This window comes from Ranitomeya variabilis, chromosome 5, assembly GCF_051348905.1.
Source record: "Ranitomeya variabilis isolate aRanVar5 chromosome 5, aRanVar5.hap1, whole genome shotgun sequence".
In the NCBI taxonomy this organism is placed as follows: Eukaryota; Metazoa; Chordata; class Amphibia; order Anura; family Dendrobatidae; genus Ranitomeya; species Ranitomeya variabilis.
Genome location: NC_135236.1, coordinates 598,310,505 through 598,327,801, shown reverse-complemented (window position 1 = coordinate 598,327,801; position 17,297 = coordinate 598,310,505). Strand labels below are relative to the sequence as shown.

General features: G+C 41.8%; 1 protein-coding gene across 1 annotated transcript in view; it reads left to right on the top strand.

Annotated features, from left to right (window-relative positions):
* The window catches only part of CTNNA1 (catenin alpha 1), a 119,662-nt gene extending 109,566 nt beyond the window's left edge, over positions 1–10,096 (top strand). Inside the window, exons 15-18 of the mRNA XM_077266024.1 lie at positions 3,071–3,252; positions 5,852–5,957; positions 6,739–6,873; positions 8,585–10,096. Coding sequence (XP_077122139.1) covers positions 3,071–3,252; positions 5,852–5,957; positions 6,739–6,873; positions 8,585–8,872 — 711 coding nt within the window. The 3' untranslated portion in view covers positions 8,873–10,096. The remainder of the gene's footprint in view (positions 1–3,070; positions 3,253–5,851; positions 5,958–6,738; positions 6,874–8,584) is intronic.
* Positions 10,097–17,297: the final 7,201 nt, after the last annotated feature.

Here is a 17,297-nt window from a genome sequence, read left to right as displayed (position 1 = left end):
CACTCCCTACGCTTCTCCATGAGGGTACTCGGCAGGATGGTGGCGGCAATGGAGGCAGTGCCCTTTGCAGTTTTTCACCTCCGTCCCTTACAACATGCCATTCTGGCAGTATGGGACAGGAATCCCGCCTCGCTCGACCGCCGTCTCCTTCTCTCTCGCCCAATCAGACAGTCCCTCAGGTGGTGGACCAAGAGGTCCTCCCTGACTCGGGGGAAGTCTTTCCTTCCGGTGCACTGGCTGGTTGTCACAACGGACGCCAGTCTCTTCGGCTGGGGTGCAGTGTTCCAGCGTCACTCGACTCAGGGTCGCTGGTCTCCGCAGGAGTCCCAGCTGCCCATCAATATCCTAGAGATTCGGGCAATCAGACTGGCTCTCCATCATTTTCAGCCGTTCCTCTCCGGCCGTGCGGTCAGAGTCCAGTCCGACAACGCCACTGCGGTAGCCTACATCAACCGCCAAGGGGGCACTCGCAGCAAGGCGGCCATGGTCGAGGTGACGCTAATTCTCCGCTGGGCCGAGACACATCATTCCATACTCTCAGCAGTCTTTATCCCAGGCGTGGAAAACTGGGAAGCGGACTTTCTCAGTCGCCACAGCCTCGATCCCGGAGAGTGGTCTCTCCATCCCGCAATCTTTCACCAGATATGCTCTCGATGGGGGACCTCGGACGTGGACCTAATGGCATCTCGCCTCAATTGCCAGGTTCCCGTCTTCATGGCCAGGTCTCACGACCCCTCAGCCTTCGGAGCCGACGCTCTCGTCCTCTCATGGCAGGGTTTCAGACTCCCATACATCTTTCCCCCAATTCCTCTTCTGACAAAGGTGATCAGGAAGATCAAGGCAGAACGGATCCCAGTACTTCTCATCGCTCCGGACTGGCCGCGCAGGACATGGTATGCCGAGATGGTTCAACTGGTCTCAGACGTACCTTGGAGGCTGCCGAGTCGCGCAGACCTCCTGTCTCAAGGGCCCATTTACCACCCGAACTCAGAGGCCCTGTGTTTAACGGTGTGGCCGTTGAGTCCTGGGTACTGAGGCAGAAGGGGTTGCCCCAGACGGTGATATCTACCATGCTCCGCGCACGCAAGCCTTCTTCTATGCGCATCTACCACCGCGCCTGGAAGGTATACTTCACCTGGTGCAGGAAGCGGGGACGTTTCCCCCTCCGTTTTTCTATCCCTCACATTTTGGAATTCCTCCAATCAGGCGTAGACTTGGGTCTTGCTCTCAGCTCTCTTAAGGGCCAAATTTCTGCTCTCTCGGTTCTTTTTCAGAGAAAGATTGCAAACAGATTGCAGGTCAGGACCTTCATCCAGGGTGTTTCTCATATGGCTCCGCCTTACAAGATGCCCTTGGAACCATGGGACCTGAACCTAGTTCTCCGTGCTCTTCAAGAGCCCCCCTTTGAGCCCTTGCATGAAGTGTCTTTGCTGTTCTTGTCTTGGAAGATTGCCTTCCTCGTGGCTGTCACGTCTATTAGACGTGTCTCTGAGCTGGCAGCTCTGTCGTGCCGACCTCCTTTCCTTGTGTTCCACCAGGACAAGGTGGTTCTGCGGACATGTCCGACTTTTCTTCCGAGGGTCGTTTCCTCCTTCCATCTTAATGAGGAGATTGTCCTTCCCTCACTGTGCCCTGCTCCTTCCCACCGCACGGAAAGGGCGCTCCACACTCTGGACTTAGTGAGGGGTCTTAGACGTTACGTCTCCAGAACTGCGTCTCTCCGTAGGTCAGACGCCTTGTTCGTTCTTCCGCAGGGGCCACGGAAGGGACTACCTGCTTCCAAGGCCTCCATTGCCAAGTGGATTCGTTCCGCCATCCAAGAGTCCTACCGTGTCAAGGGTCACGCCGCACCTCCGGGGATCAAGGCTCATTCTACCCGGTCAGTCGGCGCGTCCTGGGCCATCCGGCACCAGGCATCGGCAGCGCAGGTCTGCAAGGCTGCTACATGGTCCAGCCTGCATACATTCACGAAGCACTATCATGTGCACTCTCAGGCCTCGGCAGACGCGTCCGTCGGTAGGCGAATCCTACAAGCGGCAGTGTCTCATCTGTAGCTCGTAGGCACGCACAGCATTTATAACTTCTTGTTGGGCCACCCAGGGACTGCTTTGGGACGTCCCATTCGTCCTGTGTCCCCCAATGATACGTAGGAGAAAAGGAGATTTTTGTGTACTCACCGTAAAATCTTTTTCTCCGAGTCATCATTGGGGGACACAGCACCCTCCCTGTTAGCCTAGTTGGCTCAATTGTTCTTTTCAGTCTGTGTTTTGACTATGACATGTTGTCTGTTTGTTAACTGGCTTACTCCTACTGCTTTGTTACCGAACTGGCTCTGGATTGTCCAGCCTGTGGGTGTATACTGCAGGGGAGGAGTTAATCTTTTGTGTGTGTTTAACTTAGTGTCCTCCTGGTGGCAGCAGCATAACACCCATTCGTCCTGTGTCCCCCAATGATGACTCGGAGAAAAAGATTTTACGGTGAGTACACAAAAATCTCCTTTTTTTTTTTTTTTTTAAGGACCCATAGAATTGAATGGGCAAGTACCACCATCCTATTCTTGTAGACAAATCATACATGCTGTGATTTTTTTTCCCTCAGTCCGAGGAAAACAAAAATGGACATATGCATAGCGCCCAGGAAATAACATGGGACCGAATGCTCTTGGTCAAAACGATGGCTAGCACTCGTCTGACTTTTACAGTCATCTGCACTTACCCTTAAAGTAATGTACAATATGTAATTGTTAAAAAATAATGATCCATTCTGTGTCCCATCAGGAGCTTAGTGGGATATAACTATAGAGCGTGCATAGCCTTCCTTTTGTGGCTGTAGAGAGAGAGGGGAACCTTATATTTTAGCTTTGTTCCCTTGTAGCCACTGAGCTCTGGGTTCTAGTGCACTAATAGAAGATCTCAGAAGATTAAGATGTAGGTGAAATGATGACTTCTAGGTTTCCCCCATTACTAATATCAATATTATTTCCTAGAGGTGTCAGAATTGCTGAATGCTGTGCCTTTATTCATGATTGCAGAGTTAAGTTGTGCTAAAGAGCATTTTTTATGTATTGTAGGCAATTATGGCTCAACTGCCACAAGAACAAAAAGCTAAAATTGCTGAACAGGTCGCAAGCTTCCAAGAAGAGAAAAGTAAACTTGATGCTGAAGTTTCAAAATGGGATGACAGTGGAAATGACATTATTGTTCTGGCCAAGCAGATGTGTATGATAATGATGGAGATGACGGATTTTACCAGGTAAGTCATGTTAAACCGGAAAACATTCCCATGTTCACTTGTATGTTTATTAATAAAGAATAGTGATAAACTGAAGTGAATGAACACCTCACAGACTGGAGTATCTGGGAACCCCCTCCAGACTTGGCTTGTTTTTCGTTTTTCCTATCCTTCTTCAAAGAGAGTTAAGTGTTTTACTTTTCCAATCACTTAGATGTGTGGGGGCTATTTTATGGACGACAAATAGTATTTTCAAATAACAGTATTCATTTTACCATTCAATGTACAAAATGGGGAAAAACATCTAAATCCACTGAAGTTTTAGGAAAATAAAATGCAATTCCGATTTTCTTTTTGGAGGGGTGGGGGAGTTTTGTTTATATGACATTCATTGTGTGGTTAAAATGACTTTGCAATATGATTCACGTCCATATGATAATGGTGATATCAAGCATGTCCCAGTTTTTTTTTTTCCCATTTACTGTAGCCTGGACCCCTGTAGTCTTCATTCCCCCCCACAAATTGCATAGGCTCCTGCTTAATTTTCATAACCAGCAGAGGGAAAGCCGAGGATCGATGGTAATATTCTGGGAAGGCGCCAATAGCCATAACTGTTCCCAGACTATTAATAACTGCTCACAACTGTTTACTTAGCTTTCAATGGCTAAATTTTCAGGGGGACAACAACAACAAAAAATTTATGTAGGGCCCCCCCCTATCAAATCTAATTAGCTAGGCATATAGCTGCATTCTGATATTAGCAGCCTAGGAAGGGGCCATGGAGATTAGCCCCTCCCAGACTAAAACCAACTCTCAGCCGCCCCAGAAAAGGTGCATCCATAAGATGCTCCAAATCTGGCACTTGGCCTCACTCTTCCCACTTGCCTTGTGGCGGTGGCAAGTGAAGTTATAGTGTTGGGGCTCATGTCCCCTTTGTGTTGTCACACAGATGACAGCATGGGAAACACCATAGAAAGCTCGTAAAAACTCAAGCAAAAACTCAGCAAATCCACAAACATCAAACATTTTTATGCTTGTGTTTTTGCTGCGGATTTGACTTAATTGAAGTCAATGGGTGAAAAACGCTATAAATCCGCACAAAGGATTGACATGCTGCAGAAAAACACACACTGCAAATATTCAAAATAAAATTACTGATCCATGTGCACAGCACTCCAGGATTCTTATTGAATTAGCTGGCAAAAGCATTCCTTAGCGAAAATGCACCATAAACGAACTGTGCACAAAGCCTAACTTTGACATGACATTGATTTGGTAATGGAACCAGTGGTGTGGCCATTTCTCCAAAGTGTCAATGAGCTTTTTTTAAACATGACAATCCTGGCCACATGTTGCTTGTGCTACTGTGAGCAGTCTGTGTGGCCTAATCGTACTAGTATGGCCTTTTGGCAATTGCAGTGGGAGCTGCCAGCAGCGGATCTTTATGATTTTCGTGCCCAAGTTCATTTAGTGTGGTAGAACATTACTAAAACATCTATTATATCTCATAGACCACAGCCAAGGTGTGTAAGTACATACACATGTATTTCTGCCTGTGATGCTCATACTTGATATTGAATAAATTGAGATGGTTTGAAAATGTTATTTCCATTTTTTCATCGTTTGCATATCATTACATGTTTGTTAATCCTGTGATTTCCATAATTCCATGACTTTTCCCTTTTGATGCTATAATTTCAATATTGAGTATACATGTGGCACTGAATTGATTACGCAGGGGTTATCCAGTAGTGGACCACCCCTTTTGACTCGTGTGTTCTTTGCATGATTTCTATAAACATTACACATATATTTTTCATGTGGACTTTGAAGCAGATCTGATACAAAATCCACTTTGAGTCATATTCAATATTTTATAAAGTGGTCTTTATGATATGTGCACACAACGAACTTTTAAACTCAGATGAACCCACTGAGTTTTTCAAGCAGAAGACACTTCAGGAAATGTTTTTATTTTTTCATTTTTGTCTTTTGTTTTCTTCTTTTAATTGTCGTTTTATGTTTGCTTTTTTTTCACACTAGCATTTTTTATGCAAAAATGATGATAAAATGCTCTGACGTTCTCACATCTTCTGTGCGTGATTTGAGCTTTCCTATTGACTTATTTTATACGCACACAGAAACTTCTGAGTTTAAAACTCCAGAAAATGGACAAGTCCCTTCTTTTAGCAGCTTGAATTTTTTTTTAGTAATCTGAAGGTTAAAAGTGGCACAAAAGTCTGTACATTTGCACACAAGTTGACTTTACACATACATGCATATTTTTGTTGTTTTGAGCATCGTCTTTGGGGTTTCCGTAGCTAACTCTGTATGAAAAGACGGCGTGTGCACATAACCTTTACGTGGATTTTGAAGTGTATCCACATCCAAAAACTGTGTAAACATAACCTAGAGCTGCATTAATGCAATGTGGCCCTACTTCATTAGAATCGTAACAGTTTTGCTGTGATTTTGATAAATTGTTACAAAGTGTGTCTGCAAGTGTGGCACAAAACGGCATAGCCACAGAACAAGCTCATTAAAATGTACACTGTGTGATACTGGCATAGATGTTTTAATCTTGTGCTCTGTTCCTTTTTTAAAAATTTTCTTTTTACAGAGGAAAGGGACCACTTAAAAATACTTCAGATGTAATTAGTGCCGCAAAGAAGATTGCTGAAGCCGGGTCACGTATGGACAAACTGGGGCGTACTATAGCTGACCATGTAAGTATTTGTAGTTCATATTTAAAACGATATTTTCAAGGCAGCTTCCACATTACCATTATATGTCCACACTTATTTATCATATGTACGTACACATGTACAGAGATCCAATAAGTGTATTTTATGTACTGTAACCAAGCTACCTTCTGTTAGTTTATTGTGTTGCTTTAGGATCACAGAAATGGGGATTGCCTTTTCAGCAAACTAGAAACGGGCAGTAGAAGGAAAAAATGTATAGGGCCCGATTCATCAAATTGTTTACATCAGTATTCGCGCTTAAAAAGCTTTGAAAAGTTCATAATTTTTAGTGCGCCTTTTGGCAATCTCACATCATTTTCACCCAGTTGAGATTGAGGTGAGTGTAGTGACCACTACCTGCTAAATTCATGACAAGCGGTAGCATTCACTACACAAATCCGTCTTCAGCAGATTAGGATTGGATTAGGTTGTGTGGCGAGGTGCACACAGTGGTATACACCACTCATCCAGTGCTGCTGATTCATATGCCTCTTCATGAATCACAAGTGCCAGACTCTCTTTATTTGGTTCGTAATGACGTATATGTTTTTTTATTTAGTGTTGATTGTTTCTAAAAACAAAGCTAAAATATGAATGTATCGTGATATTTTTCACAATAAAAAATGATCCGATTGAAAAAGTGCTCCAGCCCATCTACTCCTCAAGATGAACAGTGTTGGTCTTGATGTAACTGGCCCAATGACTGTATACCTGTTTAGTAAGTATTCGATGTGCTCACCATAACATTCGCTTTATTTCCTAGTGCCCAGATTCAACTTGTAAGCAGGATCTTCTGGCATATCTGCAGCGCATCGCTCTATACTGTCACCAGCTGAACATTTGCAGTAAAGTTAAAGCTGAAGTTCAGAATCTTGGGGGCGAATTGGTTGTCTCTGGAGTAAGTAAATTGTGGGGGGTTTTTCCTGCAAGGTATTAACATTTTTTTTTCTACACAAAGTTCAATGGTAAGCATAGGTTTGTAGTGCATGTAAGTAATTATATACAGGTGTCCTGATACTAGTCCATATTTGGCCAACATTGGCAGGGATTGTATGGTGCAGGACCATGGAGCAGGCTTAGGAGGTGAACCCTCACCATACCCAGCAAATACTGGCTGTGTGCCTGAAAAAGCAGCGACCAGAGCCAAAATACTTAAAGTGTAACAGTGGTTTTCATTCCTATTGTATAAATCAATTGCACACCTGAAAATAAAAACCTCTGTAATATATCTTGTCAGAGAAATCTGCTTCCTTCTCCTTCTGAACTGATCTTTCAATTGCAAAATTCTCAATTCCCGTGTAAAATCTGTATTCAGTGAAGGCAGATTGTTACATTACTGACATAGAAGATGGCACGTGATAGTTATTTAAAAATCGTATCAAGGCACGAGGTCATGTTGGCGCGTTATATGGGCACCCATCACACTCTCAGTTGTATTCAGGTATATAGAACAAGTGATCAGAAAAGAAATTAAAAAGTTTTCAAATATATATACAGGTATATTTAGTATAAAATGGAATTATAGCCGTTTACCTCCGTTAGAATTGGACAAGAAATAAATACGGTATTCGATATTGCTGCAACTGTAGAAGTCTAACATATAAAATTATTTAACTCCTATAAACAGAAAGCAAAAATAACCGCTAAAACTATTTTAAATACTAGACCACAAAAAATGGAATAAACCGCAATGGAAGCATCATATGCACCTTGAAAGATCATCAAAAGCCATCACACAGCTTATTGAACAGAAAAATAAAAGTTATGGAAATGGGCAAACAAATCAATTAATTTTTTTTTTTTTTTCTTAGATTTTTTTTTTCAGATTTCTAATTTTCCACAACTAATATAATGTAAAAAAAAAAAAAAAACGTCATTGTACTGACCTAAAAAATAATTGAGATGTCAACTGTTGCAATAAAATCCAAAAACAATGGTGGAGTTGTTTTTTTTTAATCTCCCTCCCCCTTTGCCTTTTCACCGCAATTACATTTTTTCACCCTGATTTTTCTGTAAAATATAGTGTCATGGGCTCGCTGATAAGCACATGGAATGACTCGTCCCCATACTGGTGTGTGTGTTAAATGCCACTGTCCAACTCCACCCGTGATTGTTAGAGGCAGGCCCTGGTTGTAACACAGCCATGATCTGCCGGGTATGGGGCGGGCTCGTACCCTTCTTGCACAGGCTTCAGACTTGCACTGTGCGTATATGGCGGATGTTGTGAGGGGGTTAAAACTGCAGAAAAAAACACTTTTGTGGTTATTATTATTGATAAAAAAAAGTTATGGCTCTTGGAAGAAAGGGTGCAAAAAAAGAAAGTGCAAAAACCAAAATTAGTCCTGGCGAGGAGGGTTTACTGTGGCTTCATTTGTGATAGTCCTGCTTTCCCAGCAGAGATTCATCACTGATTCCCGTCACATAATGAGGCTGGTGTAGAATTCCAGATTTGTTTGATTTTTGGATATAGATGCTAATGATCTGTGGATACCTGTAATCGTAATAGAATTGATTTGCCTGAGATAACTGCAGTTTAATAATACAGTGCAGATGTTTAGAAGGGCTTTACTGTGGTGACATGACCGTTACAAACTGCTCTCACATTTTAGGTTGATAGTGCCATGTCCCTTATTCAAGCTGCCAAGAATTTGATGAATGCTGTGGTGCAAACAGTTAAGGCATCTTACGTGGCCTCCACAAAGTACCAGAAATCTCAAGGAATGGCTTCCTTAAATCTGCCTGCAGTTTCTTGGAAGATGAAAGCTCCAGAGAAAAAGCCCCTGGTCAAGAGAGAAAAACAGGACGAAACTCAAACCAAAATAAAACGTGCATCTCAGAAGAAACATGTGAATCCTGTGCAGGCGCTCAGTGAATTTAAGGTTATGGACAGCATATAAGTATATGTGACATACAAGTGATATTTTGCATTGTTCACTTTTCTATCATTAGAGTTGTATCTGTATTAATCATTATGACAGCAGCAATACGTTAGGGCACATGTTAGGTGTTAGCTGACTTTCACCAAGTTTCACAGCACAAGACTGTTTGCTCTAGTAAATTGATCTCTTATCCCTGATGAGCCTGGTGCACTTGCTTTGAAAATCTGCCAAAATCCTTTTTGAAAGTTTTCCTGCCTTATATTAAAATGTTCATCTTAATATCGGGTTTATACATGTAGCCATTCTGGTCTGAATCTTCAGAGTACACCAGCCTCATCAGGTCTCGGAGCTCTGTTTAACAATGTGTGCGGTTTGCATTGTGAAATCTGGTGAGAGATTCACTAAAAAATTGTCTTTTCAGAAAGTATTTTTTATAATATTTAGATTAAACCGTGGTCTACACTATTAAACGCAAAATTGAGCAAAGTCTTTATATTTTCAAGCTGTGGTGTGAGGTCCAATGGTATTCTGCATAGGTTTTATGGGTGGATTGCTGAATCACTTTATACACCACCAGTTTACCTCTTTTATATTTCCTTGTGCTTTGGCTGATTCGATTAGATAATGGTAAATTTTACTCTTTTATATATTGGTATTTTCTAAAGTCTAATGCCAAATCCGTAGCCTTTTTTTTTTATACTAGTACTGCCAAGACAATCTATATGGTGTTAATGTATCATTGGCCCTTGGGTACGACAGAGCTTTCTGTCCTTATATTATATAGCCACTTTATTTGATAAGTTTGATACATATCCTTCAGCATTATCGGACCTACATGATCCCTAGTACGTCTCATTGGAGAAACGCTCTAATGACTTTTTCCTGTCCTTCAGTGATGCATAGTCTCTTGATATATGGATAGAATATGCTGTAACCTGATTTTGGTATGTTGACCATTTCTGACTCTGTGGTCCTTTTGAAATGAGAAAATCCTATCTCTTATGGCAAATGTCACTGTTGGTAAAACTTTATACTAACCGATTTTAGATTATGAAAGCTTTGCCATGTAACCAGCAAATTATTTTTTTAACTTTCATGCATCGCATTCCTTTTTATAATTCTAATTCTAATTTATATTGTTTGTTCAAGCACATTTCATGACTCTTAAAAAGGCTTGAAAATGTATTATAAATCCAGAAACCTGATTTCTCTTCTAAAAATAAAATAAACTTTACAACAAAATAAAGTTTTTAGTTATTTTATGATGGGTTTGTTTATTTTTATTTAAATGCACATTAATCTGGCTTCCAGTTACTGCAAACTGTACAATAAAAGTAGGAAGTGTGAATGTGAATTTTCATGTGGATATACCACATATTTCACCCTTGCTACACTGTAATGGGTGTAAACATTTGTGAAATGCCAAAGAAAATTAGATAGAATTATGTGGACCCTTTCCACGTGACCACTGAATTGAGGATGGTACGCAAAAGAGAAGTCGAGGACCACCTTCAAAAGTTTACAAGCGGTTCTCCGGATTTTGAATGTGAACTGGATGCCCGTATTGGACACAATGTGAAGAGGAAACCCGTGAAGGCAGTAGATGTGCTGAATAAACTTCTCAGCGAGCAGACGAAAGATCAGGCAATGAGGTAGTGATCCATCTTCGAGAAGTGGTCTACCACTGCCCGTATGAGAGAGCATCCAGATCACACATACAGATCCGTAATAATGTCTATGGCCATGTGCTGCCAGGGAGCCGAAGGCACCAGAAGTGGTAAAAGTCACCCGGACGGAAGATGCTTAAGAGTCTTATGACCACAGCAAAAAAGGCTAAAACGAAGTCGACATTGTCTTTACACATGGTTAGCCACTAATAATGATGCAAAATTAGTTGCAAAGTCTTTCTCTGATTGGCATAACCAGCCAATTTTGAAGAGCACTACCACAGCTTCCTATTCAGTTCTGACACTAAAGTCTTCCCTGGAAGAATCTGAGACAAATTTAACACACAGTAACCATATTTGAAGACTTGATGATAAGTTGGGGTTCCTCTTCTTGTTCAGCGGGTGGAAAGGACAAAGAAAGCGTATTCGCCTTGACATTCTTGACGGCCGACTGAACATGTAAGACGAAGTCAAAGCTGTCGAATAGCTTGGTGCAGATTCAGCATTATGTGGACTTCAGGTAAGCCTCATAGTATATAATGACCGGGTGTATTTACCCTTCGAGTAGGTAATGCCACTTCTTGTTAATCGCAAATAACTCTATTGCCAATGGAGTAGTTACGTTCAGGGGTAGAGAAGTTCTTATAGAAGAAACCGCAGGTGACCATCCGACCGGAGGAAGACTTCTACGTGAGAACAGAACCTGCTCCAGAGGATGAGGTATCCACTTCCAGGAAGAATTGTTGGTTGATCACAGGACTATGTAGTACAAGAGCGGAGGAGAAGACCCAGTTTAGAGAGAGAAATGTATTCTCAGCTTCCGAAGTCCAAACTTTTCGATTGGCACCCTTGCAGATCATCGCTGAAATGAAGGCAGTCTGAGAAGAGAAGTGAGGAATAAACTAGCTGTAATAGTTGGCAAATCCTAAAAATCACTGAATTGCCTTAATGCCAGCAGAACGTGGCCATCTGAGAATTGAAGACTTATTCTCAGGATCCATCTTCAAACCTGTGATTGTATATCCTAAGAAAGGCAGAGATGACTGTTCAAATGTCTCAAATTTAGCATACAGGTGATTATCTCTTAGTCTTTGCAAGACCTGGTACGTGTTCCTCCTATGAGAAGGCAGATCTGGAGAGAAGACCAGGATATCAAAGATAAACCACCATGCAAGAGTCAAGAAGGTCTCGGATTATGTCATTCTCGAACTCTTGGAAGACAGCTGGGACAATACTAAGCTCAAATGAGATAACACGGTACTCATAGTGACCGTCTTAGGTGTTGAAAGCAGTCTTTCACTCACCTCCTTGGTGTATGTGGATTAGGTTGTATGCTCCTTTCAGATTGAGCTTGGTGAAAATCCTGCACCACTAAGATGATCAAATATCTGTTGCCACTAATCCCAGAATTAAGACCTTTATAATATACACAAGGCCAGACAGTTACATCTTTTTGATAACGAATAAACCTGCTCCTGCCAGTGAAGAACACTTCTGGATGAATTCTCTTGCCAGGTTCCCCTTAACGTCCAATGACGGACATAGCATGTCAAGGCCGGGTGCTAGTTCCTGCACCACGGGCTATGCCCATCATGCATTTACACTGTAGCTGCGTGTAAACACTAAGTGACAAGTCTGTGACTGATCACAGCATCATCGTGCAGGAGATGCTGAAATTTCAGCACCTCTTGCCCAATCAGTGTAGCAGCTCAGCACTGCCAGTGGCACTGGCCCTGGATCACCAAGCTGTTGAACCCTTCTAAGACCATGCTCACAGCCAGGGCTGCTATGAGGGAATTACTGTCCTTACTGGCATACTGGGACCGATGAGCCCACAGTGGGCCCCCTCTGTTCTGCTCACTGGGCCCCAGTTGCAGGATCCTGCCCCTTCAGTAACGGCCCATGTATCCTCTGATGTACAGTCAGTTAACATCTGTTGCTGTGCAGGAGATTCCTCTGGCATGGCAAGTTAACAGCCGCCAGCCAATCACATGCCGCCAGCCAATCACATGTATCCGTGGGGACATATTATACTGATACGGGGGTGCTTTGTACTACTATGGGGGTGGGGGGAAGGAAAGGAGCTGCATTATACTATGGGGGTGCATTATACTACTATAAGGGTGCATTATAGTACTATGAGGCTGCATTATACTGGTATGGGAGTGCATTATAATGCTATGGGGTGCATTATACTAAGGGTGCATTATAGTACTATGGGGCAGCATTATACTATGGGGGTGCATTATTTTGCTATGAGGATGAATTATACTGTCATAGGGGTGCATTATACTATGGAGGTGCATTTTAGTACTATATGATATATTATACTGCTATGGGGCTGCATTATAATATGGGGTGCATTATACTGCTATGGGGTTGCATTATACTGCTATGGTGGCTGCATTATATTATGAGGTGCATTATACTGCAAAGGGGATGCATTTTACTATGAGGTGCATTATACTACTATGGGGGTCCAATATACTACTATGAAGGTGCATTATACTGCTATGGGGGTGCATTATAGTGCTATGGGGCTGCATTATACTACTATGAAGGTGCATTATACTGCTATGGGGTGCATTATACTACTATAGGGGTACATTATATTGCTATGGGGGTGTAGTATACTACTATAAGGGTGCATTATAGTACTATGGGGCTGCATCATACTACTATAAAGGTGCATTATACTGCTATGGGGCTGCATTATACTGCTATGGGGTGCATTATACTACTATAGGGCTGGATTATGCTACTATGTTAGGGTTGGCGTAATGCACCGAGTATATACAGTACAGACCAAAAGTTAGGACACACCTCATTTAAACCTAGAATATAAGACATATTTTCACAAACTTTTGCTCTGTACTATATGTATGTATGTATGTACAGTATGTATATATCTAATATATAAAGCTGAATGTGTGTATGTATGTGTGTATGTATGTCCGGGATTGGCATCTGAACCGTCGCAGCTACAGCCACAAAATTTTGCAGTCACACGTCTGGACCCCGAGAGCGTCATAGGCTATATTGTGAGGTGAAATTTTAACCCCGCGCTTTCCAATTCACCAAACTATTTTGCCCCTATCTACATAATGGGGAGAAAGTGAAAGGAAAAGTGTTGGAGGTGTCGCAGCTACAGGCACAAAATTTTGCACAGTCACACGTCTGGACCCCGAGAGCGTCATAGGCTATATTGTGAGGTGAAATTTTAACCCCGCGCTTTCCAATTCACCAAACAATTTTGCCCCTATCTACATAATGGGGAAAAAATGAAAGGAAAAGTGTTGGAGGCAAATTAACAGCTGCCAGATGTGAACAAGGGGGACTTAAAGAATGAGAGCGATGGCGCCAAAGAGTATATACTGTACAGTTGCTAAGGTGGGGCCCCGACATGGGATAATCACCACACCACCACAGGGATATGAACACACACAAAATGCGCCACACACTACCACGTGCTCGAACACATATACCACCCTCAGCGCACATTTCACCACACATACACCAACCTCGCCACATAAAAGTTGAAACACAAACGTTGCCGCTCAAAACTCGCCACGCGCAAAACTCGCCACATGCAAAACTCGCCACACGTGCAAAACTCACCTCATGGAAAACTCGCCACACGCAAAACTTGCACACGCGGAAAAATTGCCACATGCACAAAAGTTGCAACACATGAAAAAGTTGCCTCACACAAAACTTGCATACTCAAAAGGCACCACACATAAAACTCGCCACGCGCAAAACTCGCCATGCGCAAAACTTGCTGCACACAACTTGCTACACTAACCTGTCACATGCAACTCGACACACAAAAAGTTGCTACACGCATGTCGCCACACAAAACTCATCTCACAAAAGTCGCTACATGCATGTCGCCACACGCAACTCAACACACACAACTTGACACACGAAACTCGCCCTAAAACACACACACGTCAGTCACATGACCAGTCTATTATGTGTATGTGTGAGCTAATATATACTGCCAGGGGGTGGGCTTACTGTTGGCTGGGGATTTATCAGGCTGCCAATTTAGCTTACAAATACTGAGGTAAAAATACTGACCAAATAACGTGTGAACGAGGTCTAATACAGGAGGAGATGACATACAGATATATACTATATACAGGAGGAGATGACACACAGGTATATACTATTTACAGGGGAGATGACACAGGTATATACTATATGCAGGAGGAGATGACACACAGGTATATACTATATAGAGGAGGAGATGACATACAGGTAGCAGGAGATGACATACAGGTATATACTATATACAGAAGGAGATGACACACAGGTATATACTATATACAGGAGCAGATTACCTACAGGTATATAGTGTATATATAGGAGGAGATGACATACAGGTATATGCTATGTATAGGAGGAGATGACATACAGGTATATACTATATACAGGAGGAGATGACACAGATATATACTATATATAGGTGAGATGACAGGTATATACTATATACAGGAGGAGATTACATACAGGTATATACTATATATAGGAGGAGATGACATACAGGTATATACTATATACAGGGGAGATGACACACAGCAGGTATATACTATATACAGGGGAGATGACATACAGGTATATACTATATACAGGAGATGACATACCGGTGTATACTATATATAAGGGAGATGACAAACATGTATATACTGAGGTGAAAATGAGAGGTGTGAGGTGAAAATGAAAAGGTGTGAGTGCAAAATGAGAGGAGTGAGGGAAAATAGTGGAGTGATCGGAAAATGACAGATGTGAGGTCGAAATGACAAGTGTTAGGGGGGAATGAGAGGAGTGAGGGGGAAAATAAGAGGAGTGAGGTGGAAAATGAGAGGTGTGAGGGAGAAAATGAGAGATGTGAGGGGGAAAATGAAAGATGTGATGGGGAAAATGAGAGGCGTGATGGGAAAATAAGAGAAGTGAGGTGCTATAACTAACCACAGATATTTACTATGCCCAGGCAACGCCGGGCTCTTCAGCTAGCTTAGATTTACAATCTCCATGCTTTTCTCATGGTCAACTTTATGTGGCCTGTTCAAGAGTTGGAACGGCCAAATATCTGTTTGTCTTTGCACCTGAAGGAAAAACTAAGAATGTCGTTTATCAAAAGGCTCTCGAATAAGTAGTAGAAGATTACTTCACATTACTTGGCCAATTTAGTTAAATCTGTGTGGAATATCTCTGGTGTTGAAATATATGTTGTAAAATGCTTCTATTAGCTTAGTTTTTGCCTTTTAATAATTACATTTCTATCTATTTGTTTTGTGGGTTTTTTGTGCAGAATAAATTTTTGTTAACACATTCTATTTTGCTAACAGCAGTTATTACCCCGGGCGAAGCCGGGTAGTACAGCTAGTGTGTGTGTATATGTGTGTGTGTGTATATATTGTATATGTGTGTGTGTATATGTATGTATATATATATGTATGTATATATATATATATATATATATATATATATATATATATATATATATATATATATATATATATATATATATATATACATAGGTCCATATATATTTGGACACAGACAACATTTTTCTAATTTTGGTTATAGACATTACCACAATGAATTTTAAACAAAAAAATTCCGATGCAGTTGAAGTTCAGACTTTCAGCTTTCATTTGGGGGTATCCACGTTAAAATTGGATGAAGGGTTTAGGAGTTTCAACTCCTTAACATGTGCCTCCCTGTTTTTAAAGGGACCAAAAGTAATTGGACAGATTAAATAATTTTAAATAAAATGTTCATTTCTAGTACTTGGTTGAAAACCCTTTGTTGGCAATGACTGCCTGAAGTCTTGAACTCATGGACATCACCAGACGCTGTGTTTCCTCCTTTTTGATGCTCTGTCAGGCCTTCACTGCGGTGGTTTTCAGTTGCTGTTTGTTTGTGGGCCTTTCTGTCTGAAGTTTAGTCTTTAACAAGTGAAATGCATGCTCAATTGGGTTGAGATCAGGTGACTGACTTGGCCATTCAAGAATATTCCACTTCTTTGCTTTAATAAACTCCTGTGTTGCTTTGGCTTTATGTTTTGAGTCGTTGTCCATCTGTAGTATGAAATGACGACCAATCAGTTTGGCTGCATTTGGCTGGATCTGAGCACACAGTATGGCTCTGAATACCTCAGAATTCATTCGGCTGCTTCAGTCCTGTGTGACATCATCAATAAACACTAGTGACCCAGTGCCACTGGCAGCCATGCATGCCCAAGCCATCACACTGCCTCCGCCGTGTTTTACAGATGATGTGGTATGCTTTGGATCATGAGCCGTACCACACCTTCGCCATACTTTTCTCTTTCCATCATTCTGGTAGAGGATGATCTTGGTTTCATCTGTCCAAAGAATGTTCTTCCAGAACTGTGCTGGCTTTTTTAGATGTTTTTTTAGCAAAGTCCAGTCTAGCCTTTTTATTCTTGATGCTTATGAGTGGCTTGCACCGTGCAGTGAACCCTCTGTATTTACTTTCATGCAGTTTTCTCTTTATAGTAGATTTGGATATTGATACGCCGACCTCCTGGAGAGTGTTGTTCACTTGGTTGGCTGTTGTGAAGAAGTTTCTCTTCACCATGGAGATTATTCTGCGATCATCCCCCACTGTTGTCTTACGTGGGCGCTCAGGTCTTTTTGCATTGATGAGTTCACCAGTGCTTTCTTTCTTTCTCAGGATGCACCAAACTGTTGATTTTGCCACTCCTAATATTGTAGCAATTTCTCGGATGTTTTTTTTTTCTG